General features: G+C 29.9%; 2 protein-coding genes across 2 annotated transcripts; one reads left to right on the forward strand and one right to left on the reverse strand.

Moving 5' to 3' along the window:
- Nucleotides 1-6,739: 6,739 nt before the first annotated feature.
- On the forward strand, nucleotides 6,740-11,592 carry LOC108329373 (caffeoylshikimate esterase). Its single transcript, XM_017563546.2, has 8 exons — nucleotides 6,740-6,960; nucleotides 7,074-7,164; nucleotides 7,258-7,290; nucleotides 9,683-9,829; nucleotides 9,898-10,028; nucleotides 10,175-10,312; nucleotides 10,826-10,924; nucleotides 11,041-11,592. The coding sequence occupies exons 1-8, from the start codon at nucleotides 6,934-6,936 to the stop codon at nucleotides 11,413-11,415; spliced, it is 1,041 nt and encodes a 346-aa protein (XP_017419035.1). The 5' UTR covers nucleotides 6,740-6,933; the 3' UTR covers nucleotides 11,416-11,592.
- Nucleotides 11,593-11,761: 169 nt separating this feature from the next.
- Nucleotides 11,762-16,750, reverse strand: LOC108329372 (UDP-glucuronic acid decarboxylase 2). The gene is made up of 7 exons (XM_052873904.1): nucleotides 15,957-16,750; nucleotides 15,594-15,740; nucleotides 13,915-13,994; nucleotides 13,677-13,760; nucleotides 13,484-13,558; nucleotides 12,654-12,746; nucleotides 11,762-12,335 (listed from the first exon to the last, which is right to left on the reverse strand). The coding sequence occupies exons 1-7, from the start codon at nucleotides 16,546-16,548 to the stop codon at nucleotides 12,123-12,125; spliced, it is 1,284 nt and encodes a 427-aa protein (XP_052729864.1). The 5' UTR covers nucleotides 16,549-16,750; the 3' UTR covers nucleotides 11,762-12,122.
- Nucleotides 16,751-18,073: the final 1,323 nt, after the last annotated feature.

Below are 18,073 nucleotides of genomic sequence, written 5' to 3' on the forward strand. Positions count from 1 at the left end.
TTCTCCTAGTACTGTTAGTTTGACTTTTGTGAAAAGTATTGAATGAAATGAAAACGATAATTCATAGACTTGCCTCCCATGCCTAAACTCTTTAAATGAGAAAATTTATATTATTTGAATTCATTAAGTGATTCCAACTAATTTTAAGAGATTTTTTTTTTCTAGAAATTCTTTTATTTGATGTTAGTAACTATCTTTATATGCCAATTAAAGGCAACCACCCTATATACGTTTTGGTTTCTTGTATGGAAAATTTCAGTGAATGTGTGCTATACATATAGGGCCTGCAATATTTAATAATCATAATTATTTTTTTAGGTATTTAACGTTTTGCAAAAAAGATGTAATCTTTGTAGTTTGCATTGTAGTTGGCTAAATATTTTAATAATTTTTTTAAAATAATTTATATTAAATATTGAAAGGTGCAAGCTTTTTTTTTTGTTAAAAATAGTTTTAAAATGTTAAGAATATAACCAATACTTGTTTAATAAAAGTTATACTTTTAGAAACATTAAAAAAAATTGAAAAATATTTTTATAAGAAAATATAATGGTTTCTTTGAAAAATTAAAATTAATTTATATTTAAATGATTTTGTAAAAATCATCTTATATAAATTATTGAAGTTTGTATCTTAATAAATGTCTTTTTGCTATAAAAATCTTTTATTTACCTTTTTGTTAATGTTTAAGCACGATATTGAATTGAACGATTGATAAAAATATTTTTCTGGACTAATTTGGTTCGTGACTAAGGTTTGATTATTTTTATTTTTAAATGGGTGGTGTTCCTTCAACCATTTATAGTGATTTCTTAAAGTATACAGGTAAGAGAAATGATGTTTGGTGAAGTAATTGTATATGTATTAATGTGAGATATTTGAGAAAAATTAATTACCTATATTTATATTTGACTAAGAATTTTTGTATATTGGATTTGAAGCTCGTCTTAAATAGTTTTGAGAAACTTTGTAGATCACTGAGATTTTAGTTTATTAAATTAAATGGTATTCAAACTTTTTTGAATAATATTTTTAACTTTTTATTGGATTATAATGGTTTATATGAAAGTTGTGTAAGAAATAGTCACCGGAGCTTTTTTAGGTCTGAGGTGGCACTGGACCACGCAGTTTTGTTTTCATATATATAAAAACTAATATATAATTGATATATTTTATCTTTAACATTTCCCATTTGTATTCATCTATAATTTTTTTTTCACTAGTATAATATATTTTTATAATATCCACCACTAGTAGAAATAGATAAATTTGAATGTTTTAAACTTCATAGTAAAATAATTATAAATAGAATATCATGATTAAATTCATCTTGGTCAATATGAAATAATAACATGTCACTAAAATTATTATGATTTAAATAACTTTGTGATATAAGGCGAAGTTGTATTTGTAGGAACATCTCGACAAAAATAATAATAGCATTATAATCCTAGTTAAAAACATAAATGAAAACAAATATAATTGATAGAGAGATTAAGATATAAGATGGATTGGCAAAATTCTAAATCATTTTAAAAGTAATTTGTTTAGATGATCTAGGATCAACTACATAAATATGAGACCATTAAAAATAATATTATTGATGAGGTATATTATCTATTCACTTTAACACTTTTTATTCACATACTTGAGTTTCATAGTGTATTTATACGCATCGCCTCTATTTAAATTTTGGAGATATTTTTACGCAATACATCTTTGATGGCTTAGGTGTGTGGAGGAAAACATATCAAATTGAAGGAAAAACATTCAAAAATGTTTATTGTGTGACCTTTCTAGAGTATATCTTGGTCATTTTAGAACAAACATGTTGATGATGATGAAGGTTGAAAATATTTTGGAGCTATTGCATATAAATTTATTTTTTTCAAACACTATAAAAGTATAAAATTTGCATTCACTTATATATTATTATTTTATTTTTAATTGACGTAAAATCTTTTCCACGTGAAACATATACATTTAAAATATAAAACTAGATAATATTCCATTAAGAACTTAATAATAATAACATAATTGGTTAAACAAACTACAAATCTCATTATGATAGATTTCAGATAATTTTAAGATCATATTAATAAGGATTTTAAGTCAAATTTAACTTTATAAAACTAACTAAAAGTTTCCAACAACTTATATGCTTTGAAATTAATTACTTTGTAGTCAAAATGAAATTTTTAATAATACTTTTGCTTAAACAATACTCCTTATAAAGTAAATATAAAGTAAAAATCTTGATTATATATATAAACGTTGATAACAAAAAACAAAAATTGTGTCTCTGGTTATTGATAGTCAAAGAAATCAACTAGCTAACAACTATTAAGAAAATTAGCATGTAAGGTTAGTAGGTGAGTGTTTGGTGATCTACAATTCCGGACGAGATTAATGGCACTCAGAAGTGTGTTATTTTCCTTATTTGTTTATTTATTTATTTTACTTTGGATTTCATTTATTGTTAAAATGATACTGATAAAAAAATCCAATTAAAAATGTAAATATAATTAGGACTTTGTTCGAAAAAATGGCTTTGATGATATAATCATATATAGATTGTAGACTGATATAAAATGAGACTTTGATAGGAAAGAAGATGTTGAAATGTGATCTGCTACCACTTTACCATCATCACATTCATTATTATGCGTGTGTCCGTTTGGATGGATTGTACTGTAGCAGCTGATTAGGGAAGATGAAATTGTTAGTGTAGCCGTGTTCGCTTCTGTGGATTTGCAAGGATGGATATGAATGAATTTGCAGGATACCCCTTAATACGGTCACTCGCATATATGCGAAGATTTGCGTTGATTCACAATAAAATCTCTATTTTGCCCTTAACAGAGTTATGAAAATACCAGCAGGCATAGGCAAGGAAAGGTTGAAGCACATAAGAGCACATGCAGATGGAGAAGGAAAGGTTGAAGACGCAAATTTAAGATCCAGTAACAGAAAAATATTTTGGATGGAGTGTAATCGGTTACGGGGACTGTGTAACCGGTTACGCTGGGAAGTTATACGAATTGCCAAAGATGTAATCGGTTACCAAAGGTGTAATCGGTTATTCCAGCTTGAGCGTGGTTCAAAGGCGGATTGGGTGCGTTAATAAATAACATTTTATATTTATTTTATAAAAAGGGGTATTTTGGTAATTTATAATTTCTACCAATTAAATTAATTTTTAAAATCTATCATATCAATCAAATCCTACACTAATTCTCACAAACTTTACTTCCAAATCCACTCTCAATTACTCACAAATTCACTCAAAAAAACAACTACAAAATTATCCTCAAATCCATTTAAATCATCTCCTCCAAATCATCTCCCCCAAATACATCTTCCATTAATTAACCAATGGAAGAAGATTCCGTTCTCGATTAATAAGCTTAATACCTAAACCTCAATTAACACCCACAATTGATGCTATATGTCCTAAATTACCTAATTTTAATCAAAATTATGGAATCCAATAATATTACGCAACTATCATATTTCAAATTGAACGATTTCAGAAATATCATCATTACCAATCATTACTTGGAATCCTCATTCATTTTACACAGATAACGATGAAGTTTGATACTCCCAAAATATATATCATGACATAACTTTTCCAATATTACTTTTAAAATTAAAACGATTTAAACTATTTCTTTACTGAATTGATAATGCATATAATAAACATCATTCAAAATATGTGCTCAAATTTGAAGCAGTCTTGGGCAAACAATTTTGATGTTTGAAAGACTCTAGTTGTATATACAGAAGCGACAAATCTCAATAAATTTACTAAACATAAATCAATTTCAATTCTATCATTTTATCCATCTAACAAATTTTATATTTCACATTCAACCTGCTCTACTCTGATCCCAAAATGAAATGAGATAAAGAGTCTTGCAATTTCTATCAAATTTTTCAAATTTTTTATTTATAATTTTGTTTATATATATATATATATATATATATATATATATATATATATATATATATATATATATATTAAAAACATATATTTAATTAAATAAACATTCTAAAATATATTATAAGTCTTCAATGGGATAAATTAATTTTTTAAATATCAAATTATTCAATTATAATTAAAAAATAATTTAATAATTTAAATTATAATATTACATATTTAATTTTTCAAATAACTTAATAAAAAAAATATTTTTTAAAATTGATAATTATTTTAATATTTAATTAAAATAAGATTCCGTACACTAGTTTATCAACTTATACTATGCTTGTTTTCATGCGCAGACTATTTAAACAGGTGTGAAGATGAATTTTTCATCCGCTCTTATTTGTTTTTATGTATCTGAGGAGATTTGAGGGTGTTGATTTGGGTGAGAGACGAACTAGCGATTCACCCAACTTGGAAAGATTTGTTAACTATTTATTTATAGGAAAAGACCAAAACACCATTGTTTTATTTTGAAAAAAAAAAACTGGATATTTCTAGACAGGTTCCTACCTACATAATAAAATTCTTTTGCTTTTGTTTTTTTTTACCACAATCAAACAACACAGGATTGGTCGTTCTATAAACAAGTTCTATGAATGTGTCATAATGCAGTTGTTCTTTATATTTATGAGGCATAACGAAATTAGCTATGATAGCTGAAATTCGAAGAGATGAGTTTGAGTCCTTCGTGAAGTGATATTATTGTTGTTATGTTGTTTCATTAAAGAAAATTGTGAGAGTCCTGGATTCGAATTTGGACTTTGTGATGAATCAAATTGGTTATAAATAAAAAATATATTTAAATCACTTAAACCATTTAGTGATGGATCAAATTAGATTACAAAATTTTAACTTAAAAAAATGAATTAAATTAAACTAATTCTCTTTAACAAAACTTAAGCCATGTAAAACAAATTGACTCGTTTGAATATCCCAGCGTTTGATGAACTTCGAAAGTATCTGCATGTTGATAGCACGACATAGGGTGCATAACTATCCAAAATCACGTCAACTTAATTAAATTAAAAAGACATAATTGCTCTGTAATAAATTTTGTTTTCTTGCGACTAATGACATATCTTTCTCATAAATTATAAAATTGATTTAATTTCTAGTACGAAAAACATAGTTGTATTGTACATTTTTTTAACTTAATAAAAATGTTGAATTTTACACTAATTAAAAAGAAATCGATATCATTTAATTTTATTAATCTCAGCTCAATAATTTTGTAACATCTATCACAGAGAAATGCTATAAAAAAAAACTTAAAAACACGATACTAATTAAAATCAAAATAATTTAAGACGATATCATCAAATATAATTAAAATAAAATAAATTTATTTATATTTGTTTTAAAAAAGAGCAGCATTTATGTATGAAGAAAGATTGATCGAGAAGCAGCCTGTACTATTAGAAGAAGTTAAAATTTGAAAAGTTTATTGAGTTTATTAAGCTCAGCCTACGGCATTATTGCTTCTAGTGAAAGAAAAAACAACACTATTGACTTCTCTTCAACATATAATTCTTTACCTTTTTAACTATAGCATTAAATTCTTTCATAAATCCACGTCATTTAATAAAATAAATGTCATGACAATAAAAAAATTGTACAGGTTAAATGTTTTACCAAATAAAGCATACTATTAATGCATGTAGACTTTAATATGTTCAGACAAGTAAGTGTTTGGTAATACTTGTATTTGTTCACGAAAAATGCCACAAGAATGTTACAAAAACATTTTCTGAACATTTTTCATTTATTAAATTTCATTAAAAATAATAAAGTATCATGAATCTTACTATGTTTTATATATATATATATATATATATATATATATATATATATATATATATATATATATATATATATATATATAATTGATTTTATGTAAGTTTAATAAACGTTAACAGATAAAAAATGTGTTAAAAACATTCTTATAGAATTTTAACATGAACTTTTTGTGGTATGTTATTTTAAGATTATTGTCTCTTATTAAAACAGGTCCCTGAATTTGTTTTGGTAAACTTCTATAACTATTTTTAAAATATAAAATAAATAAATTTTAAATATAGGTTAAAATTTTAATTTTGAAGACGTTAATATGATTTTTTTTTGTACCAAATTTATGTATTGAGAGTTTTTTTTTTTTCAAATAATAAAAATATTAAAAAATTGCATGAAATTTATGAATCAGTTACTTAAATTGTTTTAATGAATGAAATTTAAAAACATTAAACATTTAGTTTTAATGTATAAGGAAGAAAACCTTTTTTTTTCTTATATGTATAAACAAATTTTAACCATTTTTCCTTTTTCTTATCATACTATTCTTAAAAAAAAAAAAATTATATTAATCAGTGAATGACTTTTGAGTACAAAATTATAATTTCTTTACAAAATTAATGATCAAAATATTAAAACATCAATAAAACACAATGTATATTAGGGGTATGTTTTAAACAAGCTTCAAATATCAGTATCAACAATAAAGCCAAGTTAAGAAATAATTAATTTAATTTTAAAGAGAATTAAAGATATCAAGGTTACAATTAATTAGTTGTTAAAAACTTATTTTAATATAGGATTATGTTACACATGTAAAAATTATCGATAGATTAGGTCAACAGTTCATTATTAAAAAAAAAACTAAAAAAAAAGTACAATATTAAAAGGTACTGATCAAAGTTATATATTAATGGAAAAAAAATAATAATGAATGTTTTTATATACAAGAAACTTCGCTACAGTCTCTTTCCAAAGGGACGAGACTCTAAGCTTTATTCTTCTTCTTTCTCTCTTCTCTTCTTCTCTTTCTCTGCTATCCGACTTTTCTCTGCTATTTCTCTGCATTAATTCACGACTTTCATCACACTGAGTTACACACCGAAGCAGAAGTGCAGTTTACAGATCCATCAACACTCGGTGCAATCTCTTCCATGGATTTAGATTTTGAATATCACGAAGTAACTCTTCCCTTTCTTTCTCTTCATTATTTCTGCACACTCTTATGTTTTCTTCTTCTTCGTCTTCCTTTATTAATTATCTAACATGGAGATTGTACAATTTGTAAGTTCAGGAATACAGAAGAAACTCAAGGGGAGTGCAACTTTTCACCTGTAAATGGTTACCTTCATCTTCTCCCATGGGTCTGGTTTTCCTTTGCCATGGTCAGTAATTCACTACTTTTCTCTCTCTCTCTCTCTTAGTAGTAGGTGTGGCTTAACTTAATTTACATAGGTTTCATTAATTATTTCTTGCAGGTTATGGCATGGAGTGCAGTGGCTTCATGAGAGGTAATTAATGATCTTCTTCCATCTCTTTTTCTGTTCCCTTCAGAATATTTTTCCTTTTTTCTGACATTATTTTTGCTTTTATCCACTTAAAATTATAATTTAAAAACACATAAATAAGTTTTATGTTTTATTGTAAAAGATTTTATTATTATCACCGACCTAAATCCTTATTGCGAAGCTATTTGTGGTGTTGTGGTGAGTGGTTGAAAGTGTTTCCATGAAAAAAAGGGAAAATAATGTTAGAAAATAAGAGGTGTGATGTTTGAGGAATTGGTAGGTGTGGGTAGCAATATTTGAATATTTGATGAAGTGTAAAATAAGAATGGGATTGCGTGTTGTAACGTAAGGGTAGCGTTGGAGTGAAAGCGATGGTTTATGGTGTAGATGCCCCTTAGATAAAGCACTACCGTGATCCAACTATAATTCACACCCTACTAAAAAAGATAAAGCTTTTCTACATTTTTTTTTTTATTTTCACTCAAATTTAATTCACCAACAATCTCATACTCATCATAGTTGTAATATTCTTGTATTTAATAAATTTTTAATTTCTTATATGATTTCCAAATTCTATTCGATTTCATCTTTACTGATAAATTATTAAATAAGTACAATTCTTTTAAAAATATAATTTGTTGGGTTTCTATTGCAAAACTAGTCCATAATAAAGTTGGTAAGTGATAAGCTACTTAGTTAATAAATTTCCAACATATAAATTTTCAGCTCATAAACTAGTTTATTAACTTAAAAATGTTTAGTAAATTAACTGATAATCTAGTTACTGAGTTTAAAATGACATAAAATAATTATTTTATTAATTTTATTTTTTAATTGATGATTTCTTTAAATTTAATCATTTTTTTTACTTGATTGTTTTTTAAAATTAATCATTTTGTTATTTATAATAAAGTTACAAAAATTATTTTAATTTTATGACTATAATAAAAACAACAGCAATAATTTTATTATTATAAAAAAAATATGAACACATAGGTGTTTTACATTATTATGTAAATATAGTTTTAGCTTTTTTTTCAAATAATTACATTTCGAATGAACTTTTTAGTAGTTTTATTTATTTTAATTGTTGTATACACGTTTTTATTTCAAAAATTCATATTATTATTTAAATAAGTTGATGTTATAAATATTTTACAGAATTGAAATAAATAACAATACATAAAAAAATAATGAAATGTATTAAAATGTAAATCTTAATATGTAAAAAACACACTATATTAAAAATATATGTAATAATGTCAATGTGCTAACAACTAATTAACTTAGTTTATAAATTAACTTAATAAACACAACGATGTTTTATAAGGCACTTAAAACTAGTTTTTCAGATTATTTAATTTTCTTTTATTAATGTCACTTATACTTTCAATACAATTCTTTACTATCTTTAATATATTTCAATAAATTATCTTAGGTGTTTCTAATATGATGTTAGAAAGCGCTTGCAATATTTAAGATTGAACATTTGTTTTAATTATTATTTTTAATGATTTTTAAATTAATTTTTAATTTAGTCCAAATTAAAAAAATTAAATTTTATTTTTAGATCAACTGGTTTGAAACTAATTACATACTTAAAATGATTAGTGAGATTGTTCGTTATATGTGTAAATTAGCCAATAAAAGAATTTGGTTAAAGATAATGTTGAAAATATTTAATAGTGGTATTTTTTTTTCACGAGATATAAATTGTCTTGTAAGCTCTGAAAATGTGATGAAAGCATTTTCATCTTAGTCGGTATCATTTAATCTTAATGGAATCGATACTCCACAAACATAGGTATCATGTAGATGCTAGTATTCCGCAGCTTTATTCATAAGATTTTTTCTCGAACTTTTTTTTCTTCTGGTTTTTACTATTACATTATTATTATTATTATATATTTTATTATTATTATATATTTTATTATTATTATTATTAATTAATTAATTAATTAATTAATTAATTAATTAAAATAAAGGAGCAAAGAGTGAGAGGGTGATCAAATCCCACGGCAGGTTGGTAGTATTAATTAGACATGGTGTGGGGAGGCAGCCAGACAAAGCAGAATATGGTCACATCATTTTGTTGCTACCAATTATAGTTATCTTAATAATAGTGAACAACTATCTAAATTTATACATTTGAAAAAACTCGACATATTGAAACATATATGATATTACAATTTAAACTCAATTTGATTATTTTATCAGATCATCGAATTTATTAATATTTTTCATCACGATCTAAACAATATTCAAAAACTGATAAAACATTTATATTTACACTGATATGTAAATAATTAACAATGTTGGACAATCAACAACAACAAAAATAAAAATGATGAGTAGAGTTACTTACATTGTTGGTTTGGTTGCATGATGGTTGTAGAATGTGGTGTAAGACTAGCGTGTGCTAAATATGCCGTGTACGGTATCGATTATGAAGGGCATGGACGTTCTGAAGGTGCTCGTTGTTACATAAAGAAGTTCGATAACATCGTTAATGATTGTTATGACTTTTTCAAGTCTGTCGGCGGTAAGCTTCCATCTCAATGAAACATGAGAGTTTTGGTTCAGCTTTATGATTTATTGTGTGTATTTCAGAGCTCCAAGAGTATAAGGGGAAGGCTAGGTTCTTGTATGGAGAGTCCATGGGAGGGGCAGTGAGCCTACTTTTGCACAGAAAGGACCCTTCATTCTGGGACGGTGCAGTTCTTGTTGCGCCAATGTGTAAGGTATGAAACTATGACAGTATGAAACGAAACATTTATTGACCTAAATAGTTTCTAAAACTTCATTTTAGCATGGGAAGATAAATCTTACTAATGCTATAAAAAAGAAATTGAACAGTGTTTATCCAAATGTTGAAACTATAAACCAGATATCAGAGAAAGTGAAGCCACACCCGGTGGTGATCAACTTATTGACTAAAGTGGAAGATATAATCCCAAAGTGGAAGATAGTTCCCACTAAGGATGTCATCAATGCAGCCTTCAAAGACCCTGCTAAAAGAAAGAGGGTAGGGTTCAATCTCTTTCATCAATATTTGTGAAATTTTCAAGTTTCTATTGTAATTGAGAGGTGTTGATTAGACTCTTTTATTATTCTTTAGCTGTTCGGTTTCATGCTGATAACCGTTCGGCTTGTTCTGGTCCTTTGTGACCGAATGTTTTGTGATCGTTCGGTTTTGTAGATTCGGTTTTGGTTCGTATCTTCGTTTTTCGTCTTTGCATTACTCGATCTTTGGTCAGTTTTTTCTTAAACGACCGTTCGGTATTTCTGTTGTTTGTTTTCAGTCGCTTGGATTGGTTATATATGGTAGCCTGTCTTTGCATTTTAAGAATTAATTCAATCTTGAAATATTCAGATCTTTTTTTCTCTTTGTGTTTTCTTTTCTTTTTTTTCTGGGTTTTTCTGTTTCTTCGTTTCACACTCGAACTCAACAAGAGGCTTGCTTAAGACTTAAGATCTTGCTTATTTAGTTCTGGAGTTAACTAATGTGTCTCTTCTTTTCTTCCGAGGGTCACTACAGATAAGGAAAAACAAGTTGATATACCAGGACAAGCCCAGGCTAAAAACAGCACTGGAAATGTTAAGAACCAGCATGAGCCTAGAAGACAGCTTATATAAGGTTATGTTTTAATCTCATTTATTTTTATTGAATCTAGTTCATAATCAAATTACGACTTCTTAAATATACTTATTATACCTGATTTTGTTTGATTCATTGGCTTTGTTTTTGAGCAGGTGACCCTGCCTTTTTTTGTACTGCATGGAGAAGCAGATACAGTGACCGACCCAGAAATAAGCAGGGAATTATATGAGAGGGCAAGTAGCAAAGATAAGACCATAAAATTGTACCCAGGAATGTGGCATGGCTTAACATCAGGGGAGACGGATGAGAACATCGAAAAAGTTTTTGAAGACATTATAATGTGGCTAGATAAGCACACGGGCAATCCAACTCATGCTTCTACACAACAAATTGAGACTTATAAGTATGACATTGAGAGATTGACTACAGTTACATCGTCAGCAAAGTTTGTAAAGCAAGAAAACGGGCGAAGAAGCTATCTCTGTGGCTTGAAAGGAAACCGCTTGTTATACCACTCAGCAATTTAGATTGCAGTCCTAATATGGTAGGAGTTAGGACCTGTGACCATGTGGCATATTTTCCCCATGTTTGCCTAATTAATAGGAGTCTAACTTGTTTCCAAAAGTAAAGCGATTTGAGACTGTACACTGTTATGGCTATTTTCCCCACGGTTTGTTTTGAAAAGTAAAGCGATCTGTGCCAAAGCTCCAATTCGCCTCGTTTCAAGAAAAAATTCACAGGACATGCCAATAAGATTTTATGATGTTAGCACCAGGCTAATAGTAGTATAATGCCAACAAAACAAACGTACGAGTCCCTATAATGTAATAACAGAGATTAAAACGAAAAAGCGTCCGAGAAGACAATACGGTGTCTGTTTAATATGTGGGACATAATTTCCATTTCGTAATTAATTTTACTCGTTCATAAACTTCTGTTTTTTCAGCATCGAAGATGTCCGATTTCGTATTACATTGTGAGCGTGTATCCATCCAACAAGGGGGGAGCAAGGGTTGCTATTAGAGAAATACAATAAGGACATCAATGGTACATTCTAAGAAAAATGGTAGAGGATAAAGGACCAAGCGGAAATTTATGTTTGGCTGACAAGCTACTGTGACTAATGGACTACGATCTGGCTAATGCTATGAAAAATGTAAACTACAATCTCCTTTCACACTTGGTCTGAGGTAACTGGCAGAACAAATTCCAATATTCATTTTCCAATCAAGAATTAGGTAGAGGTTGCTCCTTCCTTTTGGTCCCCAAAAATGCGTTGTCGGAAGTCAGAAACCATTAGAGGGAGTCCCTTGCGTAGATCCACCTTGGGTTCCCAGCCCAGTAGCTCCTTGGCCCTACTGATATCAGGCTTTCTCATGTGTGGGTCATCCTCTGTGTTCGGCCTGTAGTCTATCTTAGCCTCTGGATCTATTGTTTCTTGAACCACCTGCATCACCATCATCAAATATACAATCTTATCGCTCGTGAGCCGTAAAGCATTTTATCACAAAACAACCCTTTCCTCTCTGTTGGCCTTTACCCCAAGTCACTTCCCCAATCTTACGTGGGTGGGTTAGTTGAGACATTTATTCCCGGTTTTAATTGTTAAGATAATAAGAAAAGAGACATGATAGCAGAAAATACTGGTGTCCCTTGCTAACAATGATGCCTAAATAAATGTTTTCGTATAAGTAAGCTTTGTTTCATCATATGTTTTGTCAGCTTAGAGTGCTTTATATATTAAGAGCAAGAATCTCTACTTTACCTTGGCAAGTTCAAGCATGGTAAATTCACCAGGATTTCCAAGATTGAAAGGTCCTACATGTTCTCCTTCCATAAGGCGCATCAGCCCCTCCACCTGCGACATCATAAACACCCCATTAATCGAACAAAATTAAGGCATATGGGCTCTAGAGTTAATGATCCAATTGAACTAACCAGGCACCAGTAATCTCTCACGGATACTGATCTAGAACTTAATTTATAGAGATATTTTACCATTTAAAATGCAAGAATCAGTAATCAATAATCATACAACGAGGCTGCCACTTAGAGTGGAGACTTTGTCGTCCCACGAACAACTATGTAATGGACTGCATAGTTACCTCCATCACATGACAATACATCTTTAGGTAAATGGGTTCACACAGTGGAATTGTAGTACAACCGACATTAACAATTCTGAAGTCCTGAGGCCTTCCATTCAAATTACACATTTTAACTTACCACGCATTACGCGACTATTCTTTGCATTTAGTACTCTTGATCGCCATTACTACCACCTCTACGGAGACTTCTCATCACTATTACATCTATCCCCACTACTGATTTCACAGTCAGAATTACCGTGAACAGTTGTTATCATAATTATAATATCGTTATTATAATTGTCACCAGCCCTGCCTTCTCACCATGACTCTCTTAAATTGTTTTGAAATTACGACCGCAACCACAATTCCAGTTAATGCGTGAGTAGATCCCGGAAGAAAAGATTCATTGCATGATGGCAAGAAATTTTTGTTGTGTATAATTAGATATAATAACTTATTAACATGATTAGGATGAGAGAGAAAAAGAAGTATATATATGAGTTACCAGATCAGAAACGTATTGGAAACTTCTAGTTTGCTTCCCATCCCCATAAACGGTCAAAGCCTCCTTTCTTAGTGCCTGCATTAACGCCAGCAATTACCGATATTGTTTTATTTAGAAGTCCATGCATTTCTTTTTGTAACACCAAGTACTTTATGTAACACATCAAAACTTCAAAACAAACCAACTGGCTTACCTGAGCGACGAAGTTACTAACAACGCGACCATCGTCTAAGCACATTCTGGGCCCGTAGGTGTTGAAAATCCTAGCTATTCTTACCTGAAAAAAAAAAAAAATAAAGTTTTATAATAATTTAAAATTGCTGAAACAACAAATTTTTTAGCAAAGAAAAGCAAACACATAGATAATAATTAATTAAATTGAAATATAGAAACAATTAAGAGGTAGATGTGATTAGTTGAAGGAAAATGACCTCGACTCCAGCTCCTCTGTGGTAATCCATGGTTAACGTTTCAGCCGTACGCTTTCCCTCGTCGTAGCAGCTTCGAACACCTATCACAAACATGTACAACCGTGTCAGACAACCACCAAGAAACCACCACTCTATTTAATGGCCTTCCGGTAAAAAAAAGAGGGTGAGAGTACAGACAAAATTAATTGAAATAAATTTGGTTATTGGATTAACTAAAAAAATAGAGTAAAAATATCATGAAGCTAATTACTATTTCTTATTCTATTTATAGATTATATTTGTTCATTTTTATTTTATTTTTGTTCATCTTAATAGAAAAAAAGACCCTGGGAGATGAAAGTTTTGGCAAGCCTTCAATATCTAAATCTCCTCTGGAAACTAAAGATGGAACAGAAAGTAATTTTATGATATATTTACATGTATTTTATTTATTTATCTGTAATCCTATTCTAATAAAAACAAAAACATTTCTATTAAATATTAACAAATAAAAAAGTAACAATTAATCCTATTAAAGGTAGGGTGGGTATGTGGCTTTCAAACGAGTCGGACAAATTCAACTAAAAAAATAAATAGATTTGTTCTTTCAGGTATGGAAAACACACAAATAAAGGACAAGTCTACTAATCTATTAAACTGTTTAATATATATATATATATATATATATATATATATATATATATATATATATATATATATATATAATATTTTATATTATTAAACTACAATTTACCAAAAAATAAACATACAAGTATTAAAATTATTTAAATATAAAAAGTATCATGACATTTAAATTGTGTATTTCAATAACTAATACTAAAAATAACAGTTAAATTAATTTATACAACTAGTATTTTTGTGTTAATATTAAAATTTTAAATTTAAATAACAGTTAATGAAATAGTTCATGAAACTACATACAGAAATTGTAAAATTTATATATCAAACTAGTCAACTAAAAAAATTATGTATTTATGGCATACCCACCCTAGATAAAGGTAGACTGTGGTTCTAATAATTTTATCCATGATGTCGACTAGTACAAAACTAAAAATTTCAGTTCCAGTCAAAAAAGACTACCGAACTCTGAAAAGTTAACTAAAATTATCTCTGGTTTCTTCTTTAGGTTGGTTCTGTGATTTCTATTATTTCTTTCCTTTTTGTTTTACCACACCAAACAGAATGTTTGGTGCTGACCCTTCTACGTTGTAGCTTTGTAGGTTAGCCGTTAAAGCACCCTCCTTACCGATAACGCCAAGTACCAACCAACCATTCCTTACCGGCCTTCCACCATCCACGATAAGGATTTCAGTTGTTTCGATCGTTGCAATTGAAGTTGTGAACAGAGAACCAGAGACCAACGAAGATCTGAACCCTGGAATCATGGATATCCCACGAGAATTTTCCCAGGGTGTGGAAAACGTGGTCCTCTTAAGAAGTCCCACGTGTCTCGGTTTGGTTTTGACTCACCATTTCTCCACCCCACCTAGAAAAACTACCAAGTTTGAAAAGGAAAACACACAGACAACGCTGTGCTGTCGCAACGCCACGGTTGCCACGTGACACTCAATCACTCTAAGTTAAACAAACCAGTAACCATCGCTGGTGCAGAGCATGTGTGAGAGTCTAACACGCTAGCGTACATCCCAAATATCAAAAAGAAAAGAGAGAGAACTGACCAATGGGATTGACGTTGCCCCAATAAGTCTCCTTCTGAGGGTGCTGCAGAGGATCTCCGTAAACCTCGCTGGTACTGGTTAACAGGAACCTCGCGCCAACCCTTTTAGCCAGCCCCAGCATGTTCAACGTGCCCACCACGTTGGTCTTGTGAGCAACACTACCCCAATTAAGGATTCCATTTTCCAAATCCAATTCAACATGGACCAAAGTGATGTTATTATTTAAATCTGTTCTTTCGGTACATAGAACTTTGGACATTTTCATGGGAGAAGAAATTAAGCAGTTGTTAAACGTAATAATGGTAGTAATCAAGACGAATAGAATGCAATTAAGAGAATTAAATAGAAGGAAACGAAAGGATATAATAGTCTTGACGGGATTGAACTTGTAATGGACAGGGGAGGCAGGACAAGCGAGATGGTAGATCTGGTCTACTTCCAAGAGGAGAGGCTCAACGACGTCGTGTCGGATAAGTTCGAAACTCGGATTCCCAAAATGGTGCATCACGTTTTCTTTCCTTCCTGTGAAGAAATTGTCAACCACGATCACGCTGTCTCCTCGGCTAATCAACCGATCCACTAAGTGGGACCCGACGAACCCGGCCCCGCCAGTCACCACCACCCGGCGCACCTTGCGTTTAATCCCTAGAGGGATCCTCCCCGAGGAATGCACCGCCACGTCATAGGCTCGGGTGTTGGTAGTGATCCAGTGCGTTAAGTCGTGGCGGGCGGAGAGAGAAGCGGGGAGTGGGTCGTGGGCCCGGACGGGAGGAGAAGAGAGGGAGGGGAAGAGGAGGAAGAAGACGGAGGCGAGGAGAATGCCGAAGAAGAGGAAATGGAGTCGCTGCTCGCGGAAGAAGTAGCGGAGGGAGAACCATGGCTTTTGCGGCTTGGCGGAATAGGCGTCGTTGACAGGTTGGGCCTCGTGCCCTCGGAAAACCAATCCCGAAGCCATTTTCGCTGCTTCAATTCACAGTAATACTTGTCTGTTGTTGTTGTTGTAGTATTGGTTGTGGTTGAATGTGTGGCTGTGAATTTGATGTGAAGAGACGAGAATGAATGCGGAGAAGGCGGGGAATGAAAGTGCTGGTGCTGGCAAGCTCACCTTTTCAGATCCAAAGGTCACTGCTTATAAAGCTCTACGAAGTTTCTATGCTCTAACGTGCTTCAACTCCTTCTATTCTGTAAAATTCCACTACACACACATTTTCAATTTTTAATTTTAACAAACAAATCCTTAAAATCTCAACTTCATAATAAAAAATTATCCCTTTCTTAAAATTATTATAATATTAATTAATTTTTCTTCTCAGTTAATAAATTTCACTTAATAAATAAATATAATTTTTTTAATTCAATAATATTAAATTTTTTAAATATTAAATAATATTCCAAATTGATATTTAAAATATTTATATTATTTAATACATTTTAATTTTAATGACAATTTAAAATACTGTTAACATCCAAAATAATTAATTTTATTGAATTAAAAAGTTATATTTTACTTATATTTTAAATTTAAGAATAAAATATATATAAATAAAAACGAATATCAGTTTCATGTTTACAAGGATTGAAACATACTTAATCCTGAACTTAAAAAAATTATAAACACGCACGCATACATATATATAACATAATCACTGTATACATTACGTATTATTTATTAATGATTTATTTATTTTAACGTTTTAAAATCACCTCTTTCAATTTGTATACATGTTTTTTTTCTTATATATGATATTATTAATAGTTGATTTATAGGAACTAGTAGAAGTGAGTGTCTAAAATAATTTAATGTGGCATGTGAATAGCGATTAATTAAAAGAAGATTGAAGATTAGAGAAGTAACCACCGTCATAGATATGATCATAGCTTCCTTTTCTCAGCATCAACTTTCAAAATTCTTAAAGCTTGAAGAAGGTAAGGGATTCTCCTAGGTAGGCTTAAAAGGGGATTGAGAAATTAGGGCTCTCAACCACCTTCATGTATGCCTCCATGCTTTTAAACTCTTCCATGATCTTATTATTGGTGACCTCTGATGTTTTACAGTAAAATATTTGACATTTTGAAATTTGGTTTCCTATTATAAAAACTATATAGAAATTTTTTTAGGTAAAATAATTATAACTGACAATACTCCCCTCTATTTTTCATCCTTTCATTTTTACTATCAACCATTCATCTTTCTTTCTATTCCAACAACGGACTCTTATTATTTATTTGGATGATGATGAAATGGTGCGAATAAAATCGAGGGAGTGAAAGAGAAAGAAAAAGATAAATACAACAAATGAGATAATGTTGTTTCTTTGGTTAAATTGAAATAAGAGTTTAAATTATATAAATTTAGTTTGACAGACAAGAAAAAAAAAGTTACTCTGTTATTGATAAATTTACCCTTTTTCATCAATTATTTTTTTATTGATTGAAAAACATAAAATCCAAATTTTATTGATCTCATAAGTGGTGTTCAT

This window comes from Vigna angularis, chromosome 2 (assembly GCF_016808095.1).
Source record: "Vigna angularis cultivar LongXiaoDou No.4 chromosome 2, ASM1680809v1, whole genome shotgun sequence".
In the NCBI taxonomy this organism is placed as follows: Eukaryota; Viridiplantae; Streptophyta; class Magnoliopsida; order Fabales; family Fabaceae; genus Vigna; species Vigna angularis.